At 44.7% G+C, this 21,400-nt stretch overlaps 1 protein-coding gene across 9 annotated transcripts in view; it reads left to right on the top strand.

The window, feature by feature from the left end:
• The window catches only part of ARMC2 (armadillo repeat containing 2), a 203,383-nt gene that overhangs the window by 179,127 nt on the left and 2,856 nt on the right, over positions 1 to 21,400 (top strand). For 6 of the 9 annotated variants that reach the window (XM_074368517.1, XM_074368518.1, XM_074368522.1 and 3 more), the window contains 5 exons: positions 9,384 to 9,702; positions 12,354 to 12,476; positions 12,936 to 13,049; positions 14,819 to 14,951; positions 15,302 to 15,462. In XM_074368517.1, coding sequence (XP_074224618.1) covers positions 9,384 to 9,702; positions 12,354 to 12,476; positions 12,936 to 13,049; positions 14,819 to 14,951; positions 15,302 to 15,462 — 850 coding nt within the window. Of the gene's footprint in view, positions 1 to 9,383; positions 9,703 to 12,353; positions 12,477 to 12,935; positions 13,050 to 14,380; positions 14,535 to 14,818; positions 14,952 to 15,301; positions 15,463 to 17,134; positions 21,380 to 21,400 lie in introns of those variants that run through there. The other 3 variants (XM_074368519.1, XM_074368521.1, XM_074368520.1) reach the window with 3 other exon arrangements.

Here is a 21,400-nt window from a genome sequence, read left to right as displayed (position 1 = left end):
TCCTTGTTCTCAGAGGTTAGTGTTGCCTTTGTCTTAAAAGTCTGAGGACTACATTGGCAATCAGCTGAGATTTCATTTTTCTAGGACTCATTTTTAAATTAAATTTTGTTACAGCTAACTGTATTTTTGAAGAACACAGGAACAAAAATCTCAAAAAAAAGAAAAAAAGGAAAGGAAAAGAAAAAGAAAAAGAAAAACTCTCTTTAGTAATAAATGAACTGTCACCTACACACACCTCTTTCAGTGAGTTTTATCAGTCAGGTGAGGAGGTTGGCAGGAATCTGTGGCCAGCTGCTTCCAGAGTTCACCGGGGAGGCGAGGGAATCCTGCTTGGAATCAGCTAGCACCAGAGCTGGGTGCTCGGACAAGTAGAGTATTTCCTCCCGCATCTGATGTTGTTTTCCATTCAAGGGAAAAAAAGGAAAAGAAATTGTGTGACAAAATGTCAAAAGTAAAAAATTTTCCCTTTTTTTTTTTTACATTATTCATATTCATCTCTTTTCAAGGTTAAAGTCTGACTTCAGCAAATGAGAATGGGTGTTTTTTAATGTCCTTAATCTGTCCCTATTAAGTCAGCTGATAATGAAGTGTTAAGGGGGAGGGGAATTTTCATGTTTATTTTCTGCACATCGGTGTTGTGAGAATTATTTACAAGGAACATGGATTCATATTATTTTTAAACGTGATATCAAAACAGATAGTGGGTGTTAAGGTAGTAAGATTTCTAATTTTCTCTTGATTTGAATCAGTGGGTCCTAAACTTGGGGAGCTTTAAAAGTGCATGTTCTCAGGCCCCACCCTGGGAAATTCTGATTCAGGTCTGGGATGGGGCCCCAGGACCTAGTTTTAAGTCTCCTCAGGTAATTCCAGTGAAGAACAGGTTTGGGAACCTGTGGTATAAATTACTAAGATGGTTCCTTAGAACAATTTTTTTTCCCCAGGACTGACAGTGGAGGGTTTTCTACAAAACCTCAAGAGGTTTTTAAAGTGACTAATTAAAGCAGCCACACAGGGTCAGTCTTTTGCTACAGACATGTGGCCGAAAGTGAATCTCCCTCACAAAGTAGGAACCAAATTGGCAAGACATGCCAGGTGTCGGTGTCGCTTTCCCTGGTAAGTGATGATAGCCATATATCCTGTGCCAACAGCAGGGAGCACTTCCTTAGCCAGAGAAAATGAGATGGGTCCTTTGACCCTTCCAGGAAATTCCTCTGCCAGACTTGTGTCAAAACAAGTCACCCTGAGACCAAACCCATTTTGATAACACAGCCATTGCACAGATTGGGCTTCAGGCCCTGGTCGGAGTGGGCCACTCAGGAGAGGTGAGCACAGGGCCTCCTCCCACAGGGCCCTGGGGACCCTTGAACTGGCTCCTGGTGGGAGGGCTCCTTAACTTCAGTTGGCGAGATGAGCCATGAGTTATTGATTCATTTGCTAGTGAAACAACTACCAAATTTTTTGTTAAAAAATCACGAAATATTCCTGCAGATGCCCTGCTTCGAGAAAGGTCGGTATATACCCATATCTAAACTTTGTAAGTTTGCAGCAGATAAACTTGAGGGAGAGTCGTTCATTTAAAATAATAGCCAGTTTGGTTTGCTCCACCTCTCTGCACATGGCCCTTCAGTGACATGGGCTTGTAGGAATATGATGGTTGTGGTCTAAGCCAAGGGTTTCTAGTGCAAAGTGGTCTCAGAGAAAAGGAATCCACTCCTCCCAGCTCTCAAAAAGGACTTCCTCAGGGAGAACAAGGGAAACGTCTTTGGCTCATGCATGTCTGTGAGGTTGATTTGTCCAAGATCCACGGTCCAGCTAGTCACTCCCAGTTCCCATACACACAAAAACTGAGAGTGAAACAGCACTTCAGTCAGCAGGGTGCAGTTTGAAAGCCAAACTTTAGCATTAGGTAAAGTATCTATTTAAAATGCTGACCAAAATTCAGTTAAATGACAAGTTTCATTTAAGAAGTATGCACATATTGTATGCTTTCTGGTGTAAACTGCATTTGGTACAAACCAAATGTGCGCACAGATGGGCCTGGTGTTGAAGGCAGGAGCAGGGTCTGTTGTGAAGCAGAGCCTGCCTCGGGAGGTGCCTCTAACGTCAGTGTTGCCGCATTTAGCATCTCAGTAAACTACATTTGAGTGTGTTTTTTGGAAGAACATGAAGGGATTTTCCCCCGTTTCTCCTGTAAATACCAATTGAGCAGGACATCTGGTAAAATGCCTCAAATAAGATGTACAAGACTGGCAATATTTTGCAAAGGTCACAGTCCAAAAAGAATAACCTTTGTCTACATTTCCATCACTTGTGTCCATCAAATAGCTGTCTATCTAACCCTCTCCACTTTCAAATATTGTCAATTTCTTGGTTTTTTAAAAACAGAACTTCCAGATGCAGGGCAGTCAGAGCCTCAGAGAACTCCGTCTGGGAATCCCCTGACGTGTCCTTCCTTGTGCTGCTTTTAAAGTCCTGCGTCTCTCATTCCATTTAGACCTCTTTCAGGCACACGACTGTCTTCAGCCTTGTGAATGCTGTCTGATTTGGAGTGCTCAGGCATCGCGGTGTCAAAAACTAGACCTGGAATGTCTGGAGACCGTGGGCTGAAAGCAAAAACATCTGCCCCCTTTTGAGCTGTTCGTCTCCAGTACAACCACAGCTGTGCAGCCGGCCAGCGCTAACGTGACCTCTCTCTCCCCTCCATCCTCTTTGGGGCAGTGAGGATTGGTTAGGGAGGAGCCTCCACCCCTTCCCCTGGCGCCTTTATATGGCGACTTGGCTCCCGCTCGCCCTCTTGCCTCCTGCCTGGTAGGAGCGTGCCTGTGGCTCTCTTCCCAGCCCCTCTGCAGGCACATTCCCAGTGGGTGCCGCGAGCATTTGGCTGAGCTCCCTCCTATTTTTCAGCCTTGGCCTTGGTGTGCACCCCTGACCAGGCGGGCGGCATGATAAGCCCTGAGCTTGTTCATTCTTTCCAGCTCCTGCTGCTTTGCCCTTGTGGAACTGGCTCTTCCCCCGACTCAGCACAGAACCCAAATGCCTGATTTATGTCTGCTGACTTAAAAAAGAACGGAGCGCTGTGAAATTCTAGCATCGCCCTGGTGCTTTTGAATGATAGCCGCGTTGGGAAGCAGTGGGCGCAGTCACTGATTGCTGACGGAATGGATAGCTGGAGGGAGGCATCAAGTATAATCTCTTCTGGTTTTTAAATGATTTTCTACTTAGATTCTGGTTTTGAGTCTCCAGTATCTCAGATTTTTCCATTTTGTCGGGCTCAGCACTTTGGCAAACTGTTGACCCACTTTCAGTAGCCCAGGGTTAATTAGTATTTCTGCAGCTGTGCAGTGTCTTCCCAACTGGTGAAATTTATCTGTTCTTCAGGCCACCTATAAGCTCAATTAATGTTGGTGTTTTTGTTTGAGGCTGGGAAGTCGGGTAAATGTTGCAAATTGCAAATCCTAATTCAGCTCTCAGAACCAGACTGCATGAGAAGTTTCTGACCAAAATTTAAACAGGGCATTTTGATGAATTTAATTTTTTGGCTAAGAGAGGGTTCTGATTTTTTTTTGTTTATGGTCCAATATCAATCATCTTGCTTACAGATGTGGATTTGAACTTATAAACTTTACCTGTCTGTTGAAAGAGGTTGTATAATGTCATCTCTAAATGTATCTTTCATAATGAGATTGGGAATATATGTGATAAAGTCTTTTTTTTTTTAGGGTTTTTTGGTTTTTGTTTGTTTATTTTTGAGGGGGGAGATAATTAAGTTTATTTATTTATTTAATGGAGGTACTGGAGGTTGAATCCAGGACCTCGTGCATGCTAAGCACAGCATTCTACCAGTGGGCTATATCCTCCCCTCCCCTGATTTTTTTTTTTTTTTTGCATTCATTTTTAAATTATTTTTGTTTATTTTTTAGTGGGGGAGAGGTAATTAGATTTATTTATTTATTTTTTACTGGAGATACTGAGAATTGAACCCAGGACCTGGTGCATGCTAAGCATGTGCTCTGCCAGTGAGCTACACTCTCCCCCAGCCCTCCCCTGATTTTAAACACACTTACAACCCCTTCAATTTCAACCCATTTTTTGAAAATCTTTCTAAAATGTTTTCCTTGACTTAGGAGAAGTACTCCTCTCCTAAGGAAGTTATGGAGTCTGCTGAACAGAGTTGACTCTTTATGTGACAGCTTGATACGGTTCCTTCCCGATGGTCAACATGCTGCACATGGTTATTTTAAGGCACAACATGGTAGGAAGGGTGTGGGAGGCAGGGAGGAATGTGTTCCCACTGGTTGGCTGTGGGTGGGGAATAAGGTGAGGTAATGCAGAAGTGGTCGCATGAAGCCAGATGGTACATTAGATGCTGGCTTTGGCATTTAATAGGCATTGGATGTTTTTGAGCAAGAGGATGATGTAAGAGCTGTGCTTCAAGAAGTGGTGTTAATCTTGGTCACCAAGGGAAGAGCCTGTCAGGGTCTCTGACAAGATTGTTTACAGCCGGGTTGGCCAGAGTGGGCGTGGGAAGGAGGGGGTCAGAGAGATTGAGCTGACAGACTGGAGGGAACTGGTGACTGCTGAGGGGAGTAAGATTGGGAGGAGTCAAGGATGCCTCAGGGGCCGAGTCTAGGGGGAAGCTGAGGGTCATGGGAATGAGGAGGTGGGCTGTGGTGGTTTTGGAATCCACTTGTAAGTAGCGCAGTGATTGGCCAAATCCTGCCTCTTCCCTTCACCAGTGTTGGACTCTGGGGCCAGTGAGCCTCTTGAAGCTTCAGTTTCCACATCTCTGAGCAGGGGGACATCTCCTTCATTGACTTTAGGCCAGTCTCTCTCATGTGGAAAGTAACATTCAACACAGCTGCTGCCACCGTTGGAACTTGCCAGAGACCACTCTGTTCAGCAGTGTCCTGTTCCTTGTTTTGTCCTAGTCAGAGTAATTTTATTTATAGGCATGTGGAGCCCAATCAGATTGAGTAATGTGCTGACTCGCGAGGGCACAACATATGCTAAACCAAAGAGAACATCCCACCAGCTACACCTGGAACACGCAGCTGAGGTCGGGCTCCATACAGTAGGTGTCCCTGCTTGTCTGAGCTCTGGTTGGCCAGAGCCGTTGCTATGCTGATTCTGTTTTAAGCAAAATTAGAAAGCTGATATGAACTGGTTATACTAGACTCCCTTCTTTAAAAAAAAATAGTTCTCTTTCCTGATTCATCTTCATTTTGCTGTTTCACACTGTAGTGTGAATATGCAACTTTGTGCTAAATTTAATAAAAATACTATAAAAGTACAGCTTTGATTTATAGGTGGTCCTTAGATATTATCTAAGAATACAGGGAAGACTGTATTGTACCTCAGAGGAGAATTGCAAGTTGATGAAATCACTTTCTGTTATGGCATTGGTGGTCTCTACAAATCTATGATTTGGGCCTTTGTCAAATTTTTCAAATCTGTGTAGGACTTTAATTAAATGATGTTTTGTAGACTTGAGGTGGATTGGGCTGTGGAGCAATAAACAACCTCCCCTAATGCCATCCAGTGCAGGGCGCTGCGCAGCGCAGAGGCCGCCCGTGCGGAGCTCAGGAGCTGCGCAAAGCCCTCTTGCTCAGCCTCCTCCTTCAGGATTCCAAATGAGTCCAGACAAGCACTGGCATGGGAGGAAGGAAACACCACCTCTGCCAGCCTCCTGTGAGCCTGCTGCTCTTCTTGCCTATTCATGTTCCTTCAATTCTGAGAATGTATTTGAGAAATGGCGGGGGGTGGGGAACGGAGGTGGGGAAGATGCCTTAGCCAACCCTGAGAAAGAGGACAGAAACAGCACACATAGCAGTTGCTGGAAGTTTGGTGCTGCAGACGGCGCAATCTGCCAGCCCATTTGTTGATTCTGCATGCCATCCTTCAGTTGGCACCATCGCTGCCAGAAACCACCCCCTCCTTTTTCCATCTGCAGGCAGGGAGGGAGGTATTGCTGCAGTGTTCACTCTTCCTGTCCTAAAGCCTAGAGTTTCTTCTTCCAACATTAGGCTTAATCACCTGTGCCATGTTAGGACCCACAGAGATATTGGAATCAAAGAATTTTAGAAGTGGAAGGGTCCTGAGGGAATTTTTCAAACAAGAAAAGCAGCACCTAGTCTTCCCCAGATTCCACCACATGTGACAGTGGATAGAGGTCATTTGAATGTTGAAGAATGAGAATCTTTGAGGATACCTGCTTTTACCTATAGCCAGGGATCTGGTCTAAATACTCCTGGCAAATCAGCAGTGATGGGTGGAAGTGGTACAGGGCCAGAGATGCCTTCTGAGTGAGACCAACCGGAAAAACAAACATCGGAGGTGGAGGTGAAGCAGCAGGGCTAGGAAGAGGGCGAAGGGAGAAAAAAATAGTCGGGCATCTTTCAGAAGATGGCAGTGACATTTTAGAAGGTAAATTGATTAGTCCTGGTAATGATTTAGCTAGCAGAATGTAACTACTTACTATATTCTGTAAGAAGTCATTTAAAAGCACTAATAATGTCTTCCCTGTCTTGCTTAGTGTGTTTTTGTGGAGATGGGAGAAGAGCACAATCCAGGGAACACCGTGAGGTCCAAAAACGTAACTGCTATCCAAGGCGTGAGGGAGGTGACTCTCTGGATTGTGGAGACTGGGAATGCTTTGTTCAGATTAAAGAACTGCAAATTATCACATGCAGAGAATCTGTTACTTTGTATACTGGGGTGCATGGAACAATGCCTGGTGTATCATTAGCACGATATATGAGTTGCTGCTACTACTACTTGTAGTAATAGTGATTATTACCATCTTCAGAGCTAGGACTAGTGTAGAGTATCTTTAATCAGAAATCGTTTATCAGAGTTTATGTGAAAAGCTCATCTTCCTCAATTTAGAAGATACAGTGGAGTTTTTTCCCTTCAAGGAGTGTAATTCTCAGAAACAACCTCTGTCCTGGTTGGATAATGGTCTGCTTTGCTGTTGGGTGTGGCCAGGGTGAAGGCATGCTTTCCTTCCAGAGCCCAGGGAGGAGCCTGCACCATCAGGAATTCCATGACACAACCACTGGTTTCATGTGAAATCAGACGGGAGTTTTATAAGGAAACCATGTGTGCTTGGTTTAGATTTAGGTCCTCCAGGATTCAGCCTCTCTAGGGAACGCTCTGGTGATCAGACACAAACACAGTGACCCCAGGCCCCAAAGGGGACTGTCCCAGGGACTCTCTCTCAAGACATACTCCTTTACCCCCTGCCAAACAACCTGTCCTCCCTCTCCATACCCACTTTTATTAGTTTTTCAAGGTTGAACTCAAATTCATTGTCATAACTTTGCTGACAACACCCCCCACCCCAGCCCCATGTTCACTGAGTGTCCTCTTACCTAAACTCCTCTAAGACCACTGGGACTTTCCCACATAGTTGAATGCTACTAACATTTTATCGATAGTACTAGAAAAGGGTTCAGAACAATGTCTGAATCATCACTCACTACAATTTGTGCTTTATCTGTTATGTCTCCTTTAATCTCACACAGTGCTTCCCCCATTTTACAGATGAGTTAATCGAGGCACAGAGTGGCTAAGGGAAGTCATGAGTATGACACCAGGCTGCCTGGCTCTCTGATCCCCTTGGGTGTCTAGCTTCTTCCTTAGCCCTCTCAATCTTTGTTCTTCCCCCCATGCCTTCACCTTGTCTTCTTAAATAGATTCTGAGTTCTTGAGAGCACCTGGCCTCAGACGTGTTTGTGTGCATGTATTCCCCGGGACCCCAGGATGCAGAAATTCTCCAAAGACTGGCATTCCAGTTGGGGTTGGGGGAGGAGTGGGGTCCCTAGCTGGACCACTGGGCCAGCTGTGATTGGTTGCCTGTTGAGCTGGGGCTTTTCCTGGTATCATCTCTCTCCTGGGCCAGCGCCAGCTTTTGTCGTCATGTTAGGCTCCGTCCTTTCTTAATGTTGGCAAATGATTCCCAGCTGCACAAGCAGCAGCCTGGCTGCTTCTGCACCAGGGCCAGGGAAAACGTTTTCAAGAACAAGCAGGAACAAGTTGGTATTGGCAGAGCTGATCCAGGCAAATCCAAACGTCTTGTCCTTTGTCCCAGATCCTCCAGCTCTCTCTGGGCCACACACAGCGGTGCTGTCCCCACCCCCCAGGTCCCACCTGGACCTGGCTCCCCTAGGAAACTGGCCCAGCCCTTTGCCCTTTGTCCTGGTTCCTTAAGGCAGCTGATAAGTACAGATCTGATAAGGCTGATTTATCAGAATCTCTTCTAGTGATATATTTGCATTTAAAAGGGGATAATTCCTTTACTGCTCTGAAAGAAGGCGAGGCAAGGGAGGAGATCATTAAGTGATAGACCATGTGGGAGGCAAGGATACAGGAAGGACTCCAGGTCTGGGTAATCCTGGGTTCAAATCCTGACTCCACCTCTCACTGGCTGTAACCAGGGCAGCTTCTCTGAGCCTGTTTATAAAACAGCGCAGCACCTGCACCATGAGTATTAACACCCTGGCCAGTTGTAGCCCCTCAGTATGTGTTCCTTTAACAACCAAACTCTTATGTTGGCCAGCTGTTGGCAAATTAAGAACATAATTGTTTATGTTTCTTGTTCAGCTGTAAAGTGTTCTCACCTTGGGATTTTTTGTTTATTTATAGTGAAATACGGCTTATAAACAGAAAAGTGAATGAAACACATGCACCATTTAGCAAATAGTAATAAAAGGTTGAGAAAGACAAGTACTGCTTTATAGGGGTGTATGTATGTAACAGTGATTCTCAACCCGGGGCGATTTTGTCCCCAGGGGACATTGAACATTTTGGGTTGTGGCATCTGGAGGAGTGCTACTGGCACCTAGTAGGAGCAGTCAGGAATGCCACTGAACATAGATAGCCCCCAGTCAGTAGTGCCCATGCAGAGAAAGCCTGCTGTAACACAAGCTGATTAGCCATCTTGGATGAAAAACATCTTGGTTCTAGAAACAATGCTTCAGCAGAAGGTGAACTTTAAGGAAAAAATTTGGACGCTCAAGAAACCTGTTAGTGTCAAGACCTAGATTTATACGACATATTGTTAGTAATGTCACCCTGCTCAACTAATTGTTCTCTTTAAAAAAAACAAAAAAAAGACAGCCAGAATTTCAGTTGAAGGATCTGAAGTTAGTAGACCTTGCTAACAGCATCAATTAGTTTGTATTCTTTCATTATTGCCAGATGCTTTTAATCTCTTCTGTCACATTGTACCAATCTTGGGAATCAAATACTGTACAAGTTAGTAGAAGCCAGAAGTGTTCCATTTTACAATTAATTACATTGTGAATTAATTAAATACTGTCCTCTTCCCAACAACTCTCCCAGCACCTTTGCACTTGTAACTCTTTGTCTTTAATTTATTGCAGGATTTAGTGGTTCGTATTGTTTTTATTCTTGGCAACCTGACAGCGAAAAATAACCAGGCACGTGAGCAATTTTGCAGAGAGAAAGGGAGCTTCCCAACTCTGCTGTCATTATTCCACACGTTCTACGAGCTGGATCTGCATTCCAGGAAGCACGTGGAGGAAGGAGACGAGCGGCCCCCGGCGCGGAGGCCGCCGGCCCAGGCGGAGGACGTGCTCATCAAGCTGACCCGGGTGCTCGCCAACCTGGCCATCCACCCGCGCGTGGGCCCGGCCATCGCTGCCCACCCGCGCATAGTGGGCCTGCTCCTCGCCACGCTGGGTAAGAAGCGCGGCTGCCCAGCGGCTGCGAGTCCCCGGCGGAGCGGCAGGGGGCAGGGGGGCGGGGCGAGGGGCGGGGTGGGGGGCTGCTTCCGTGCCAGGAGGGTTTTAGTAGTACAGTCCCCTCACTTTAAGGAGCCTTCTTAGCTGCGAAGGGAAATTCCTTCTGTTGAGAACTGCCTCGAAAGTAATACAGATTGTAAAAAGAAAGAAAAAAAAGTAATATAGTGATACAAATTATTAGTAAAACCCACGAAACTGTAAAATTTAAAGAGTGAATTTTATGGTATGTGAATTAAATCTCAATTTAAAAAAAGCATACCAATCAAATGATCAAAAATTGGCCAAACTGATAACAGAGTTTTAAATTCCAAATTTGTCCTGGGTTAGTCCACATGATTAAAGTTTATTTACCTTTTTTCAGCTTTCTACATTACCCATAATTATAGCCCCTAGTCATTCAGGTCCCATCTTTTCCCCTGTGTTAGTCAGTTGGAGCTGCCCTAACAAAATACCGCAGACTGGGAGGCTTAAACACCTGAAGTTTATTACTCCCGGCCCTGGAGGCTGAAGTCCACGATCCGAGTGCCAGCTGATTCTGTTCTGGTGAGAGCGCCCTTCCTGGCTCGCAGGTGGCTGCATTCTCACTAAGTCTTCATGTGGCTTTTCCTCAGTGTGCGCATGTGCACTTGTGCACACAGGGAGAGAGAATGCTCTTTCTCTTAAGACCACCAATCCTGTCAGATACAGAGTCTACCCTTATGACTCCGTGTAACTTTACCTTCTAAAAGACCTGTCTCCAAAAACATCCCATTAGGGGTTAGGGCTTCAACATATGAATTTGGCGGAGGGTTCACAATTCTACCCCTGGCCTCCAAAATTCATGTCCTTCTCACATGCAAAATACATTCATTCCATCCCAACAGCCCCAAAAGTTTTAATTCATTCCAGCATCAACTCTAAAATCTAAAGTCCAAAATCTCTTAAACATCATCTAAATCAGGTATTGTGAGTCTCAAAATATGATACAACCTGAGGAAAAATTCCTCTCCTGCTCGGACCTGTGAAACCAGACAAGTTACATGCAAAACCAACAACAGGGCAGGCATTAGGACAGGCATTCCCATTCCAAAGGAGAGAAATGGGGAGAAAGGAAAGTGTGACAGCGGGTCCCGAGCAAGTCCTAAACCAAGTCACATGAATTCCAACCTAATCTCATCAACTGTGGGCTCTTCAGAAGCCCCTCATGATATCTAAAGCCAAACTCGTGACCTTTCCCCCACCTGCACCCTCTTACAATGAATTCAGAGAGTGGAAATGCTGTCCATCCAGTGATATAATTCTGAAACCCAGAGATTATCCTGGGTGATTCCTCTGCCTCACCCCAGTCCAGTCTTCAGCACATACTGTCCAGTTTCCTCCCTAAATAGTTTTCCAGCATGGCCTCTCTGCTGCATCTCCATTACCCCAGCTCTTCTGTCACCTGAGATACCACAGGAGGCTCCTCCCTGGCTTCCCTGCATCTGCCCTTCTCTGCACTATGCCCTGAGTCACCAGGAGATGAGTCTGGAGACTGGAAGGCAGGGACAAAATGACCAAGAGTCTTGTGCACTCGGCTAAAAGGTTCATTCACTCACTCATTCTTGCCTTCAGAAACTATTCATTGAGCGCCGCTGCGAGCCAGACACTGTTCTAGGTGCCGGGAATACAGTGATGAATAAAACAGAGAAGTCCCTAGTTCTCGTGGCGCTTACACCCTAGAGCTGGAAGACCGACATTAAGTACATACCAAGTCAGGGGGTCGCACGTGCTCCAGGGAAGATGACAGCAGGGAGGGGAGGTGAAGAGTGGTGGGTGCTGCTTTATGCAGGGCGGCCAAGGGAAGTATTCCAACAAGGTGAAGCTAAGCGGCAGCCTGAAGGACGTGAGGAGTGAGCCGGGGGGCTGGAGGAAGGGATATTCCAGCTGGGGGCCTAGCAGCGCAAAGGTTCTCAGGCAGGATAGGGCTGACTTGCTCAGAAAAAGGAAGAAGACCAGTGTGGTGGGTGTCGGGGGCCGGGGAGCTGGAGCAGCAGATGAGGCCAGAGAGGTAAGGGCCGGGGCAGCCAGGTCAGGCCTGTGGGCCAAGTGAGGTGGGTGGCACTGACTGACTTTTAAAGGATCGCCATGCTGAGGACAGCCTCAGGGAGGCCACGGTGGACGAGGAGAAGCCAGTGAGGAGGTGAGAGGTGGACAAGGTGGTAGAGGAGGTGAGAACCAGTCAGAGGCAGTGTTCACAGAAGTCATAGATGGATTGTGACCTAAGGGCCGTTGTGTTGGGAGGTGGCGGCCCGAGGGGAGCTCCGGGTCAGGGCAAACCTGAAGAGCTTAGAGCCAGCTCTGCTCTCGGTGTTGGCTCCTGGTACACAGGGCCTAGATCACCCGACTTTTCCAGACCCTGTGGCTGGAGGGCTTGAGCTTAGACTGTTCTAAACCCTGGCCAGGACTGGTCTCCTGCCTGTGGTGCATTTTCCTGCAGGAGGAGTCCTGGGAAGTGAAGCAGCCAACAATGCCCTGTACAGACCGGTCCCTGCCGCTGCTGTTGCCGCAGTGAGGATGCTTGGTTCTGCCCTGCGGTGAGTCTCTGACACCCTTATCCTCACTCTGTTTCAGAATACAAGTCAATTGATGATTGTGAGGAGCTGGTGATCAATACTACAGCAACAATCAACAACTTATCTTACTACCAAGTGAAGAATTCCGTAATTCAAGACAAAAAGCTATATATTGCTGAATGTAAGGTTCAGGGTTGGGTTTGGGTACATGCATATTCATTTAAGGTTTTTGATTGTATCAACTAAACACAGAACCGGAAGCATTTCTATTTTCTGATTTCGAATATCTGAGAGCCTGATTTAATTCCAAGAAATTAGAATATGGAGACAAGTTATTTTTTTCATTCTTGCTAAAATCCCATATAGTTTGAATTTTATTATCATCTTTGATTTTTAAGTTATCAGTATTTAGCATGATCATTGGTCCCTAATAGCCTCTATTTATTTGTTTGTTTTATGAGGGGGAGGTAATTAGGTTTATTTATTTATTTATATTTGAAGGAGGTACTGGGGATTGAATCCAGGACCTTGTGCATGCTAAGCATGCACTCTACCACTTGAGCTATACCCTCCCCTCTCTAATAGCCTTTAAATTAAAATTCAAATTCACTAATTTTGTTTCACTGGTCACCAAATCCAGTGCTTATAAAGCTTCTTGTGAGTAACAACATGGATGGAATCCTGGAGGCTGTGCGTGTTTTTGGAAATCTCTCCCAGGACCATGACATCTGCAATTTCATTGTGCAGAAAAATGGTGAGTTCATGACCCTCACATTCATAAACAGGCACATCTTGCCAATAAACAGCTGAGCGGGTTCGCAGCTTGGGTCATGACAACGTGATACTTGTTTCTGCTTTGGGACAAGTGGTGCTTTACATTCTGTTCCGTCCATCCTAAGGCTCTCAGCTCAGGGTGCCAGGATGGATCCAGGCTGTGTTCTCAGTGCTCCCTTCTCCCTCATGAGTGTCTTCTGAGTTCTGAGATGGGGTGTGTGTGTGTGTGTGTGTGTGTGTGTGTTTCAGGGAATTGAGTAATCTGTACTCATCATCTCTGTTCGTGAGAATGGACTCAGGAGACATTGTCTTTCACATACTTGAATATCTATTACAACGCTGCTTGTTATAGTGAGAAATGGAAACAACCTAAACATCCATCAACAGGCAAGAGGATAAATACATTATGGTATATTCATGCAACCGAACTTCTATAGCAATTGAAATAAATGAACTAGAAGTTCATGTATCAACATGCATCAAAATCAACCTCAGACATACACTTCTGGAGAAGAAAAGCTAGTAATAGGAGAACATATATGGAATAATGCCATTAATGGAGTTTTAAAACCAGCAAAACAATCTTGGATATTGTTTATGTAATGTACTCATGTGGTAATGGAATAAGGTACAAATGTATTTGGAAATGATAAACTCCACATTTAAGACAAAGTGCCACTTGAATGGATGCCCCCAAATAAAACTGGATCTGTAATGTTCTATGTCTTAAACTGGGTAGCAGGTACACAAGAGTGTATACTAAAGATTACTCTTTGTGTGTCTCAAATATTTCATGTAAAAACAATAACTAAAAATACCTCATTATCCATGTTCATCATAGAAAATTTAGATAATACAAATTTTTTTTAAAAAGCAGCAACAATCACCCATCATCTCACTATCCCAGGGATAACTTAACATTTTTAGTGGATGTTATTTAGACTCTTAAAAACACACTTAGTTGTAAAAATAAAAGCAAAAAAACAAAAAACAAAACAAAAAAATGTTTATTTGTGATGTAGCCTTTGCGAAGCTCACTGTCCGACCCATCAGGGAGTCAAAGTCAGCACGGGGTGGCCACCTCCCAGGTGTGCAGTCGAACAGGAGCACACACTTTATCCATTCTCCCCTAAGCCTCTGCCCAGTCCGTGCTGGGAGGATGAGATACCAGGGCCGGCAGTTGCATTTCAAGGGGTAAGGAAAAACAGAGCTGGAAGCCTATCCTGATGTGAGCCATTTCCCTGGAACTCCTGGGAGTCCTGCCTCACCATGAGCTATTTTGCAGCAGTCTGAGCAAGTCTTCTCTTCCAGGCTGCAGCCCTGGAAGTGAAACTTCAGGAAAGATCTCAACTCGAGCCAGCTCCCCTCCCCCAGGGCTGGGTACTTACAGAAAATGGCTGCTGGAGCTTCAAAAGATGCACATCACCTGTGTGGTTGGAAGCCCGTGGTTCCCTCCTTTCCACAGGTGGGGGCTTTCTTGCTGCCTGGGAGAGGGAGCTGACACCTGCGTCAGATACAGCAGTGTCTGGGGCCAATGGACCTGAGTCAGGAGCAGGTTGTGGAGGTGGATGTCAGTGAAGGCACTGCTGGGCAGTGGGTAAAGTCTTGGAAGGAGTGAGCTGAGTCCCCTTGCAGGGTTTCCAGCTTTGCAAGCTGCTCCCAGCTTAGTTTCCCCTTTGCCATTTGTGAAATAAGATACAGCTGGGCCCCTGAGCTTTACTGGTCTGCATTTGTTCTCTGCCTTCCCAGTCCACAAGTTCATGATTGCACTGCTGGATGCGAAGCATCAGGATATTTGCTTTTCTGCCTGTGGCGTTCTCCTAAACCTCACTGTGGATAAAGACAAGCGTGTCATCCTGAAAGAAGAAGGTGGCATTAAAAAGTAAGTTGCAAGGCACGGAGTCCTGACTCTGTCAGGATTCAGAGAACCTAGTTTTCTAGGGAGCTTGGGCCCCCTCTTCATTCCTCCGGGTCAGGTGTTTCAACTTCTAGAAGCACCAAGCTAGGACTAAAGAGGGCATTTAGTTTCCACTGGATGCTTAAAATAATTCAGAAGAAGGTTATTGCTACTTTGTAGCTACTTAAACTTGTAGACAAGAAATTGTTTTTAATAACACTAAACTGTATTTAATGCACGTTAAATATCACAGAAAGTTAATCATCACGTTAAAAATACAAAAGTGAAAGAGATTCTGCCCTAATAACTTCTCAATTTGACTTTTATTAACTCAGGTTAGTGGATTGTTTAAGGGATTTTGGTCCTACTGATTGGCAGCTGGCCTGCTTGGTGTGCAAAACTTTGTGGAACTTCAGTGAAAATATCACCAGTGCTTCGTCATGTTTTGGAGTTGAGACCACTGATACACTCTTAGCCCTGCTGTCATCATTTTTAGGTAAGACTCCTTTCAGTCTGTGAGTTTTATCAGAATACTTTTTTTGTTTGTTTGTTTTCCTCTCTGGGTAAAGATTGGTAGGCGTTTGGGTGGCTATGTTTATGAAAGTAACAAGAGCATGTTAAAGATGGTTATAGTTTGGAGATATCTGGAAGAGGCTGAATGTTATTTACAGTGGGGACACAAGGACTTTTAACTCATTGTCATGGCTCCCCCCCTCTTTTTTTTGCATTTTTCTGTAGACTACGTAAATGGAAAATCTCAGCGTAAATGGATTGCAGTTGTTTAAAAAGTATTCAGACGTTGTAATCGAGAAAACACAACTGAAATCTACTCTAAATTAAGTCATGCTTTTAATGAACTTATACACTTTATTTAGCAGCTAAATTATGTAGGGGAAGGTCTGTGAAACTGGCATTACAGTGGGGCCCTGCTTTGAAAGGTAGGAAATCTGTTGACACAAAGCAAAAGAAAGATGATAGTGTCTTACATTTTAAAATTTTCTCTTTTTAGGATGATTTATTTCATCCTGGGCTAGGTCTAACACTGATTTGGGTCAGTAAATGAGGTGAGGGTTTAATCCTTATTCCAAAATGAAGGAAACATCCCTCCCATTGCCCAGCACTGTGTGGGATCTGCAGGGCTGTGTGGAAAGGCTCAGTGTGACTTGGAGGCTGGGGGTTCAAATACTCACTCTCTTGGGTGGTGTGATTTGGCAAGAGAATCTCTCAGAACCTGTCCTTTCGTCTGTAAAATGGGGACGTGAGATCCCTGCCCAGCTGCAGGGGGTCAGGAGGATGGAACAAGCATCCTGAGAGCACACTGGGAAGGCTGGAAGGCTGTATAGCCAGGCAGTTCTGAGTTTGTCTTGCTTGGTCACGGACAAGCTTTTAACCTTGCGCTTAACCTCTGAACTTAGATTTTCTCATATCTAAGACAGGGATGACTGGTGTCCACTTTGCAGAGCTGTTTGCATGATAAATGAACAGACTCAACACCTGACACCCAACAAGTCCTCAAAAGAGGGTTGTGAAAGTGCTTGGTAAACTCTAAGCATTGTAGTATCATGTTATTAAACCTGAACTCAGAACTAGAAGCTATTTAAAAGAGTCATGTGTACTAAGTTGATGTGAAGTTTGCTTTTTCCCAGGTAAATACAATTTTGTGTAAGAGCAGGGGGAATGAGTGTGATTTTAAATCCCTGAGCTTCACAGTCTGCTCTGTGGACGGTGAGCTTTTCTCAGGTTGCCTGGAGCAAAAGCGTGCTCAATTTGCCTTAATTCAATTCTTAATGGTGGCAGAACATTGGAATCAGCTGTGGAATTTAAAAAAAACCACACACATGCATCCTGGCCCTGTGCCCAGCAATTCTGATTCAGGCACTCTGGGGTAAGGCCCATTATCTGCATCATTAAAAAAAGTTCCACAGGTGAGTCTGCCCTTGAGCCAGCACTGAGAACCTGTGCTCTGGATAATGTAGGGGTTTAAGGGAAGGATGTCCAGAGCCTGTTGGACAGGCACTCAGGACCCGGAAGGTGGGTCCAGATAGAGCTAGCGTCCCCGAACGGCCACCTCAGGAGCAGGTATCATCTGCTCCATCCTGCTGGAGACCCAGCCCTGCTCCATCTCGGCTGTTGGGGTAAAAATCCTTTCTCCCCCTCCTTTCCTCTAGGCTCCTGCATGGTCTTGGCTTCAGCTGGCTCAAGGCTTCTTCTTGCTGCGCTCAGTGTATGGGATTCTGCGTCTCCTCTGTTGTTGGCACAACTTTCTGTCTGTCTCTGATTTGAGAAGATGTGTTTGGTTCTGTGAGTCGCTCTCCTGGGGTGGAGGGCTTTCATGTCTTAGGCAGCAGCTGCCTCCAGCACAGGCTGGCTGTGGCTTACTTTGGGACTTAAGTCCGGGGCAGTCAACCACATAGGACAAGATGGTGCGGCCGTGTGGCACAAGGGACGGCTTAGAAGTGGGGTGGGCATGGCTGGCTTCCAGCAGGGGATGGTGCACCTGGCGGGTACTTGGCAGTGGTGGGCCTGTTCCCACCGCTCCCCTCCCTCAGCTTCCCCTCGAGCCAGGTCGGGCTTCTTCTTCCCTAACCTTGTACCTCTGCTTGGGCGTATCGCTTACCTGCCTAGCCCAGTGCCTCCAGTCCTCGCAGGCCCTTCTGCTGAGCTTTGCAAACCCATAGTCTAGTCATAGGAAATCTGTACTCTTTATACAGCAATCAGTCACGAACTGTGGAACTTGTCCTGTATTATTTTTCATAACTTTTATCTTATTTCCCCACTCCAACTGAGCCGCTCTAGGGTAAGGCTGTTGCCTCGTGCAGACTAGGTTGATAGATGCTTGTGGATTAACTGACAATAGTGGTACCTTTGCTTCAATGAACATTTATTCTGTCCTCATAAGATCTCTCTAAGGTCATCAGCTAGGTGACAGATGAGGAAGGTAGGTCTAGGAGGGTTAAGTAGCTTGCCTAAGATCATATTGTAGCAAAGCCAGGACTATTCATCAGAAAATAAACATCTAGCCCTGTGTTTTTCTGCTGTTCCACTACATAGGGCACCCTTACCCCTCCCCACTGTGGAAGGGGAATGTGGCATGGGAAACAAAGTAAACAGCCCACCAGGGAACCACGTCACCAGCTTGGTGAGTCATGGAGTCCTCACATGGTCATGAGCCCCTCCTTGGAAACCATGAGGACTCCTGGCTCTTCTCTCCACAGTGTGGTCCCCAGACCCTTACTTATGCCAGGTTGTAGCTGTGTCTAGCCAGCAGGCAGCAGCAGGTGAAATGAATACGTGAGTGAGAGTGTATAGTCACATTTCAATTCTTTTACAAAGATCGCTGAAAAACAGGCCTTTTTGAAAACAAGATGAGCTGTTAAGTCACAAAAACCCCACATTGAAGTGGGAGCACTGTTTTTAGAAATAATGGCAGGACAATTGATATAGTAAGTTACCCAACTTTTTCTTGACAGGAAACTAAAAAAGAAAAGAAACGGTCCTCAACATGGTTGGGATGTTGGAATGTTGGAATGTTGATAGTCTCTTTGGAAAGTGGCTTAGAAAGAATGTTGTCTAAACTCCCCGACGTGCTGCAACCACTTCTTATAAACTCATTAGCAATCTGTCTTGACGTTACTTAGTGGTGCGCCCTGACTCACGCGTCTACCGTGAGCGTCTCTCAGGGGAGCTGGCAACTGGTGACCAGTGTGTGCAGTTCGCTGTTGCCAGTGTAAAATGCACTCGGGCTTTTTATGTTCATGTAAGATATGTGGAACTTAGCACCTAGGTTATGTGACAAGGGGGAGAGCGGGGCCCAGTGTTCGTTAGAGGATTCCATCATCAAGCCCGTGCCAAAGGGCCGTCAGGTGCTTCTGGAACGCAGGGGGACCGTGCCTTGTCATAGTCACAGCAATAATCAAACCCTCCATAGCCACCTGGTGCTGAACAGCAGGCTAGGAAACAGTGCAGTGAGTAGGGGAAGCTTTAATCGATGCTGCAGGATCCTTAAACTATGATAAGACTGTGTTATAATGAGCACTGACAAATGTATTGTTTGAGTCCTTTAATCCTTTCTAATACCTCACCTAAAATTCCAATGTTTGAAAGTGTGTTGTGCACGAAGAAAGCTTAACGATGATTGTTACCTAATCAGTGCTTTTCACACTGTGACCAGCATCTTTAACAAATGAAGTGCTAAGAAAATAACAGAATATATTATATGTAGTAAAGATAAGGATTGTGAGGCATTTTTTACTTGTATTTAAATACATGAGTGTATGGATACAGTCATAATGTAATACATACTTCTCAAGTCACAGTCAAAAAAGTTTGAAAATCATAGGTCTAAAATTTGCGCTGGATTAGCTCTGCCATTCTTTGTAGTACAAGTTTCAAAATTTAACAGCTGGTGTTATACAATGGCACGTTTTATGCATGTGCTGTATTTAAAATTTGAGACTGCTTTTATCTGTAACTACATGGCCTCTTTTGTTATCTTGTCCAGCCCAGTTTACAATGAATAGGGTCTGAGTGTAGATTAACTAATTAGAGGCTGAGCTTCAAGAAAAGTAGCATAGTCTTAACATTAGATTAAAAAAAAAAAATCAAAAACAGCAAAAATAGAGGTTTGCTAAAGCCATCAAATCCAACCAAAGCCCTGGGTGGAGGAAGGGTCTGTGGAATGCCTGGGCAGTGCTTAGCCCTAAGGTGCTTGCGAAAGAAGGACGTAAAACAAGAGAATTCATTTTTAACAGAAGTTTAGTGCTCATAAAATCTGGAGAGGAGTGAGCCGGAAGAGAACCTAGAAACCTGAAAGCACTCAGAAAGTAGCCCAACAGGAAGGACTTTGCATCAAATACCATCTGCATTCTCCTCCTCTCCAGGCCCTGGTTATCAAATGGGTGGGGAGAGCCAGGTTTGCTTACAGGGGTCTCCATGGAGAGCCTTGCTGAAGTGCTTGTGTCTGCCCGGAACTTATCTCAGCTGCATAGCGGGCCACTTGGCTGGAGGAGAGGAGGGAAGGTACAAACTGGGATTCCAGACTTATCTTATTCTGGGTGGTGACACTGACACCAATAGTGCCAAAGTACACAAAGAGTATGAAAGTATTCGGGGTAGAAAATTGGATGTAAACATGAATGAAACATTTTATAATAGGATTTTAACTGGCCCTATGAAAAAAAGTTTGCAAATTATGTAAGTAGTGATATTTGTGGTCATTTTCAGACTTGGTAGCTCCCTCTTAAGAAGTCTGCCTCAGGCAAAGACCTAGGAAGTGGCAGAGCCAGCCTTCTGGCTGGCAGGCCAGTGAATTTTCCTGAAGTCCTTCAATGGGGTCCAGTATAAACAAAGGAAAATGCAGTGGCAGGTCGGCGCAGAAACCTCAGTGGCCACTTGTCTTCCTTCTTGGGTTGGATATACTTATGGTATTCACAGAATTCAGAGTGCCCTTGGATTAAGAAGCAAATTAAGGTTGTAATTTTGTTTTTACAAGTGCTTTTCTGCATTATTCATGGATTTATTCTCAAAGTCTCCCATTTGTCACCTTTATTGGTGGGAGCATAGAGGGGTGTGTGTGTGTGTGTGGGGGGGTGTTTTCAAAGTATGTCCAGGCTGCTTTGAAATGAGCAAAATTGATTTTCAGTCAAGTTTACAGTGTCAAATTCAACTGTGGTGGGGGAGGGTATAGCTCAGAGGTAGAGCACGTGCTTAGCATGCACGAGGTCCTGGGTTCAATCCCCAGTGCTTCCATTAAAAAACAAAATAAGAAATAAATAAACCTAATCACCCCCCATCTAAAATAAATTTTAAAAATTGCAGATACTAACTACTATATATAAAATAGATAAATATAAAATAAACAAGTTTCTGTACAGCACGGGGAACTATATTCAATATCTTGTAGTAACCTATAATGAAAAAGAATATGAAAACAAATCTGTGTATGTATATGTATGACTGAAACATTATGCAGAAATTGACACAGCATTGTAAACTGACTATTCTCCAATAAAAGAAAAAATTCAACTGTGCTCCTTTCCCAAAAGATTTCCTAACTCCTTTTATATCTGTCAACCACTAAAGTAATTAACTTTTTCTAAGGAAAACTTTCTAAGGAGGTAATCTATTAATACTTTGTTTATTCTGAGAAATTATCTGACTTTTGGATGTAGACATACATAAACACTACGGATAAACTGAAATAGGAGCTCAATTAAATCTAGAACCGTTTTTTTGGAGAAGATTATTATCTTTTTTTAAATTGAGACTGACATATACTTACTTAAAAATATTTGTAAAGAACAGAAGAGAGTAAAAAAACTATTCCCATAAAAAAGCCTTGTTGGAATTAAAGATGACCCAGGACGAGTTTACCGCCTGCCATCACAAATTAAACAATTCAATAGGCTTACATTTCCAAATGATTGCTGTAATTT

This window comes from Camelus bactrianus, chromosome 8 (genome assembly GCF_048773025.1).
Source record: "Camelus bactrianus isolate YW-2024 breed Bactrian camel chromosome 8, ASM4877302v1, whole genome shotgun sequence".
Taxonomy (NCBI): domain Eukaryota; kingdom Metazoa; phylum Chordata; class Mammalia; order Artiodactyla; family Camelidae; genus Camelus; species Camelus bactrianus.
The sequence above is the reverse complement of the archived record's forward strand: the minus strand, read 5'-3'. Positions and strand labels throughout refer to the sequence as shown.